Genomic DNA, 6948 nt, shown 5'->3' on the forward strand with positions numbered 1-6948 from the left:
GGACTTGCCTTTGCTCTCAGTATCAGTGTCTCTCCCCAGGAGGCAGTTGTGTACATAGTTTACAGACACTTTGACATTTCTTTTTCTGAGGGAAGGGGGAGCCTTGCGCAGAAACAGCTATTTATGACATATGTTTGCCCAGATAGACAAGTTCTAGACCAAGCTGCTGCAGCTGGGTGACTTCCACCTTTGCTGTGCGGTCATCCACCCCTAAGAAACGACACGGAAAAACTCCTAAAGCTGTATGTTACTTTTAGAGGCTCTTGCACTAGAGGCGGTCTCAGTTTAGATGAAGTTTTAAGAGAATGTTACAGTGAACTATGTGCAAATTGATGTTTCTCCCAAATACCAGCGCCAGCTTCACCCACCGAAACCCCACCCTCTCTTCCTTGTGATCTAGTGCTGTGATGTGCCGATGGTTTTTTTTTTTTTTGCATGTACATTTGAAAATAAAAAAAAAAAAAGCAAACTGTAAGTGGAAATCTGAAGCTTGCCTCAGCGCAGTCAGACAAACTGCATGCACGAGCAGTCGGCTGGCTCCCCGCGGTCCCACGAAGGTTGGCCTGGGCTCCTCAGGAGGACGGCCCATCCGTTACCTTTCCCAGGCACTAGGTCTCCCGGAGCAAAGGAGCAACTAGTGTTGGCGGCTGTTCACACCTTAATAGAGTCAGGAAACTCAGTAGCAGGAGTCGGTTAGTTGCAAGAGGACTAGAATCCCAACGTGAATAAATAAATACGGTGAAGAGCTATGCTAGACCTGGAGCTACTGATGCAAAGGAGTCGGATGGTGACAAGAGAGTTCCAAGGACAAGAGCCAGTGATGAAATTCATACCCTACAGCTAAGGAAAGAAACGACCACCTGCTGGGTTGCAGGTACTCTCCAATTTTGAGGCCAGGTTCTGCCTCAAATGAGCAGAAAGGTGGACACCAAGCACCACAGCTGACACTGTCAGAGCCCGGAGAGCTATCAGGCTTGCCTAGCGAGTCCTGCTGCTTCTCCTACCAAAGGCTAGAGCTGCTTTTAGCATCAACAGCCAGGTATCAGAGTCCAGTGACCACAGGTGAATCTACTCCCAACCGTATCTTGCAGCTGGAAGTCTCCTTGCAGTGACAAGAGACTTGGGGAGACAGCGACAGGACTGCCAGCGAGCGTTAAGTGGGAAGAGGCAGAAGTAGCTTTGTGTACGTATGCAGAAGGGATCTGACCCTTTGGCAACCCAGGGGTATCAACGCGCATCCCAGAGCACCTACGGACATCAGATTAAGCCTCACGGCTATCGTAGGACTTGGGGAATGTGTACTGGTGAGGAAATAATAGCAGCAAGAGGCTAAGCCCGCTCTGCAGCAGAGCAAAGAACAGAATCACACGCACCTTGGGCCACACCCCCACTTTTTGGCTTTCCCCTTTTGCTCTGCGTGGCCAAGAGACAGAACAATTGCTCTCACCGAGCAGGGAGGTGCAGGTCCTCGGCTGCGACACGCCACCGTATTTGCTGAGGAGGAGGGTTTGGGAATGCCCGCTGCTCTCCGAAACGCCCGCGTGTGTTTCTCTCCCGTCTTTGCAGACAGGAGAATAAAGGTGAATAAAAGCCAGCTGAGGTGACAGACTGACCACGAGATGAAAAACGCTCCCCTCTGCCCAGGCTATTTCCCTCGTGCTCGCGAGTGACTCAAAAAATCATCTGGACGGCAGCCAAGTAAAGCAAATGTGTGTGTGAATGGAATGCGGCTCCGTACGGCTCTCTGCCCTCGACAGTTGCCCATTTCAGACCCGGGCCTGCCAGCAGCACTAAATCTCTCCCTGTGACTGCAAACACCAAAGGAACAGGCTGATTTATGGTTCCTTTAAGTAAGAGAAGCAGAGTGTAAAACGAGAATATTTTCTGGATGAAAAATTAAAGAGATGTTTTTGCTAGTTCCTCATTCTAGGATCATGTGTAATTTACCTTATTGGTTTTAAAGTTCCACTTGAAAGGAAAAGTGACATCAACAGGAGTTAAAGCAACAGGCTGAAAAAAGTCCTGACACACTTAACTTCACATTCTGAGAGATCTAAACCAAGAAGAAATGGAGGAAAAACAAAGCAGAGAATTAGCTAACCTAACGATCCTTGGCTTTCTTTTAGTTAAGGACCTCAGAACTCCTTGCATGCATTAATTAATTATCCCTCATTACTCCCCAGCCAAGTAGGTGTTATTTATTTCAGAGATGAGTAAACGGAGACATAGGAACATGTTACAACTAGCTTCCAAGGCCACACAGAAAGACAGTGGGTAAGTTAAAACAGAAAAAACCCCTGACATCCAGTTTGCTTAACTACCAGCCAAAGCGCGCACTTGCCTGAAAACAAGAGTCGAGAACAATGAAGAGTGGAGAAAACACAGAACCAGGAGATGGAAACCAAGCAGAGAATGGCAAAGCTCATGCCAGAAGACAAGAAACCGAAGGACTATAGCGACGGAATGTGGGAATGCAGGCTCCTTTACGATAATTAACCCCCAAGCAAGAATGCCTCCACAGGTCTGACACTGCCTTCTCAGCAGTTCTCAACCATCTTAGAACTTGGTCCTCTGGGTTCTCCTCCTTGGTACTGCAGGGCCTTAGCGTTTATTTCTGGTCTGGTTTGTGTCTGGGAGGATGTGAGAGGACCAATCTATCTGAATCCCGCTCTATTTTTATTTTTTTTCCCCCTGAGTCTCCCGCTCTGGGAAATACAGGCTTATTCACTTATTGATTTCAGTCACTCGGCATTAATTTAGCTGAATCTCTTTGCAGCCTTTGGAGATAAAGCTGAACCTACCGGTTTGATTGACTGCCCGAGGACTTTTTTCCCTTCTTTAGCTTTATGCCGGTAACTGTCCTAACAGCTTCCCGCACTTGCTTCCGTGAGCCTGTCCTAATCAAACGAAGAGGTACGAGACAGCATCACAATCCTGTGGTGCAAGAAATGAAGAGAACGCTTCCTGGCTTCCTAATTCTTCTTTCACTCTCAGGTTTTCAGAGGTGTTCCTTGCCAGCATCTCCTCGTGAAAGATACCGGAGCAACCGATCCTCCTTTTAGCTTTGATGGCTAAATACGTTTCTGGTGACAGGACCAAAGAAACAGCAGCTGGATTTGGAAAGAACAGCTCTTCCCGACACTCACAGGGACACTCGCTCGCCCTGTGTATACGGCTTTGCCTTAATTCCAGCTGCTACCACGCATCCAAGCAAGTCGGAGCCACAGCAGCCCTTCCCTTATGTTTGTCCCTGCCAGAAATAGCTGTAATTGCCACTCCGATTTTATTCCAGCAACCAGCAAGAGCAGGTAGCCCACGCAGTTAGGGAGAAGAGAAAGAGCTGCAGAACCCCTGCTCCACGCTTCTCACTTGAAGAGGTCTTAGGCCCCTCTGCCTAAGTGAGAATTAAACTGATTAATCATGCAGTACTGCACATACAGCTACAGATTCCGTCAAGAGGAGAGCAAGAGAATACTCCCCGGCTTCTTCTAGTCATTACCTGGCACATCCAGTTGAAAGAAAGAAAATTGTCGGTATTCATTTCACTTTTCACAGAGGAATTTGCCCCATTTGCCAGGGCTACGAGTTGATTTAATCTAGAAACTTTTCCAAGGGAGCTGGTAAACTGAGGGCGGCAACAACCTCAGGTAGTGACCATCACCACAATACTTCCCTCCGCGGGAAGGTTCCGTCATTCTCTGCGGCGCCAAGTTATTTTACATTTACATTACACACGCAGTGAAAGATGTACGAGGACATTCTTTATTCAGAATAAAACTTGCAGCTGCCCAATACTGTCTCAGAAAGCATTTCTCTCCCCGATCGCACACGGAAACAGGATGAAGCAGCATCTTCCTCTCCCCCCCTCTGCCTAGTAACAAGTTTAACTGAACCCTGTGAGAGTTTGGCTCATCGATGACAACAGCAAGTGCCTGGCAGCTCAGCGGTTAATGTGTTAGAGCAAGTAATAATAGAGTGGCTCAGGCTCCTGAGAAGGAGGAGGCATAACCGGGCTTAAGAGGGGGCCCAGTGCACCTTAAACATAATGAAAAATGGCTTTTCTGCTGACAGGCTGACATTTCAATACAATGTCAACAACATGTAAAGCACCTTCGCTCCTGTATAACGGCATCCTTTAATAAAGCTATTCACACCACAGACATTTATGACTAATGGGGTGCTGCCTGGTATAAATAAAACTCAAAAAAACCTCACTAAAAACAGATTTCTCCTCCTTTTCTGGTAGCACTTGACCCTCCCCAAACTCATTTCGAAGCAAACCTACCGTCACCTTTTTCTCCCAACTTTTCTGCCAGAAGATAAAAAGGCTCTTTACGTTTCAAATGCACGGCATTTGATAAAAGCAAACAAAGAGTTTTCCGCAAGCGCGCATGTATGTTTTTAGACACGACCCCAGCATCTTCGTACGCTCCCCTCACTGCTGAAACGCAGCCACCCCTGCGGGACAGACAACAGCAACGCCGACAGCCAGCTTTGTGATTCGGGCTCTGCTAGAAGCTGGAACAGATCAACTTAAATCTGCCGTCCCTCTCCCCAAAGGAGTTAAACTCTGCCCAACTGGAAAATGCAAGCGACGTTTGCCAACCACCGCAGGCTCAAAGGCGAACGCTTGGACTTACGCCTGGCTGAAACACGAATAAGGATTAACGTGTCCCTGGAAGGGGGAATGAACCCCTGGGAACCAGGTCAAAGCCAAGTTTCCCGGTCCATGCCTCACCCTCTCTCAGAGGCACAAAACAAACCTCACAAACACAGCAAGGCTGTGCTGTACTTTCAGACAAAGACTCTGCTGGCGCTGTACACAGTAGTTCCTGCGTGTCATCTGCTCCCTGCGCGCTTCTGGAAAATTGGGGGTTTGGTTCCCTGTAACTTTTCTGGAAGACCAAGTTCCTACTCAGGACAGCAGCAAAGCTGTTCCTCTGAAGCTGCATTTGTCTAAGTAGGTCGTAGAAGCTCATTTCTCCTTCCTCGAACCCGGTCTTGAGCACCCCAAAGGACTTTCCAAGGTTTAAACCTCTGCTGGGAGAGATTCTCAGTCCCACTAGCCCACAGCACATTAAAACAGACCTACAGTGATTTTCAGACACGGCACACCGGAGTAGACCCAAGGGTCCTAGATCGCAGCGTCCCAGAGCTCTCCCTCCACAGAAGTGCTCACAGATCTCAGAAGCCCGGGTCTTAGTCCCGCTCCTCGTTAGACCACCTATTGTTTCTTCTAATTTTTTTCCCTCACTAGTTACAGCCCAGAAACCACCTCTCCTTAGAGCTGGGCTCTTTGTTCCCCCGTGTAAGAACCACGGAGGTGCCCCCCCCGCACCCCTGCACTGGAAGATCTCTGTTGCGCCGTCGACAGAGCAGCCAGTCCTCTGAAGTCCGCAGTCCTTCTGCCGTCTCTGCCGGTGGGAAGACTCCCTCTGCTGTTCTAAACCAGCAGAAGGCCCGGGGCTACAACCCCTCACGGCACCCCCAAAACTGGGAGCTGCACAGGATGTTTTCAAGCGGGTCAAGCTGGGACGTTTACGGTCAAAGAAATGTCCCTGCAGTCGGTCCAGCTCAGAGAGCAGCTTCCATCAGTGGGAAAAGCCAGAACTGGCTTTGGATCCTGAAAAGTGGGGGTTTTTTTTATTGGGACGAAGGAAAATATTGTGCTTAATTATCAAAGGAACTGTCGAAGAACAGACTACAGAAAAAGAGGTAAGGGCTGGTTTTAGCTTTCGGTTCCTATTCAAGCACACCTGCAGGTTGCTGCTGATCCTTTGGTGTCGCTTCAACACGGTTCTGTAATTTATTTACTTAGAAAGTTTTTAGAGGCAACTCAGCAGACAAAACCCAGCGTTATCGGCACACAAGTGCCGAGGGACGAGGAATGCTCTGACATCCCGGTCAGAGCCCAGCTGTCCGCTGAAGACAAGCGTAGTGTGACCAGAACCAAGAAAACCACATCGCAGGGCTGCGCTTCGTTTTCCAGAGGGGAAAGACCGACCCAACCAAGCATTGGAACGATAACTCCAGAGTACAGAAAGACTTTCCGTTCACTCCTGAAGATGGATTTTAGTTCCAAGGCTCCCCTATGAAAAAACAGCACAAATAAAAGCATCAGGCAGGCTCCGTGCGTACGCGGCACCCCTAGTTAAGAGGTACAGTAGGTTACCACGTCAGGCCATGGGAGTACGTCACATTCAGGTGATTTCTATACGCTTAGTAACATGTTATTTACTTTAACGTTGCTCCATAAATGTTTACAAGATCTTTAGCAGAACGCCGCAAGCTGACCTACCCCAACAAAACCGTTCTGTATATATTACTGTACAAAACCGATGACCAGGTTGATTAATAGATTCGGACAAAAATCGCGCCTTTCCCTCAGCAAGACTGCTTTCCTCGCAGAGCCTTTTGCCGCGGGGTATCGGCTCAGTCCGACGCCGAGAATGACCAACCCGTTTAGAGAAACACGCTGTTGCATTCGCGTCCGTAACGGCCACACACACCTCACTTACAGCCCCCGACCATCCACGCCCGTGAACTACCACGCTTTTAGCCCAGATACGCTTCCTGGCCGTGCTCTGTATTTTTCTGAGGAGGCTAAGCCTGAATTTACAGCGACAGGAAGGGAAGGGGGGGGCGGAGGGAGGAAAACGCGGGTCTGTGTGTGTTCTGGGCTGTGCTATTCCGCTCCAGCTGTTCAAACGAGCGGCTCCCAAGCAGCCGTGGAGAGCGGCTGTCAGCAGGAGGGCTCTGGACCGCAGGTCTAGAGGGAAAGCGACCCGGCTCCGCAGCCCCGACCCTCACCTCACGCGGAGAGCTTCACCCGGTCAGCGCAGAGCAGGAAGGCGTTGACGTGGTCGCTGCAGTTCGCGACGGAGGCTTGGTTCTCCTTCAGGCACTGCTCGAAGGCGGCGAACGGCTCCGCGCAGTCCTGCCGGATCT

At 49.5% G+C, this 6948-nt stretch overlaps 1 protein-coding gene across 1 annotated transcript in view; it reads left to right on the forward strand.

Moving 5' to 3' along the window:
* The first annotated feature begins 2846 nt into the window (after positions 1–2846).
* The window catches only part of ATP13A1 (ATPase type 13A1), a 20335-nt gene continuing 16233 nt past the window's right edge, over positions 2847–6948 (forward strand). Inside the window, exon 1 of the mRNA XM_009331226.1 lies at positions 2847–2852. Within this exon, the coding sequence (XP_009329501.1) occupies positions 2847–2852 (6 nt within the window). The remainder of the gene's footprint in view (positions 2853–6948) is intronic.

Source organism: Pygoscelis adeliae, unplaced genomic scaffold (genome assembly GCF_000699105.1).
Source record: "Pygoscelis adeliae isolate BGI_AS28 unplaced genomic scaffold, ASM69910v1 Scaffold889, whole genome shotgun sequence".
Classification (NCBI taxonomy): domain Eukaryota; kingdom Metazoa; phylum Chordata; class Aves; order Sphenisciformes; family Spheniscidae; genus Pygoscelis; species Pygoscelis adeliae.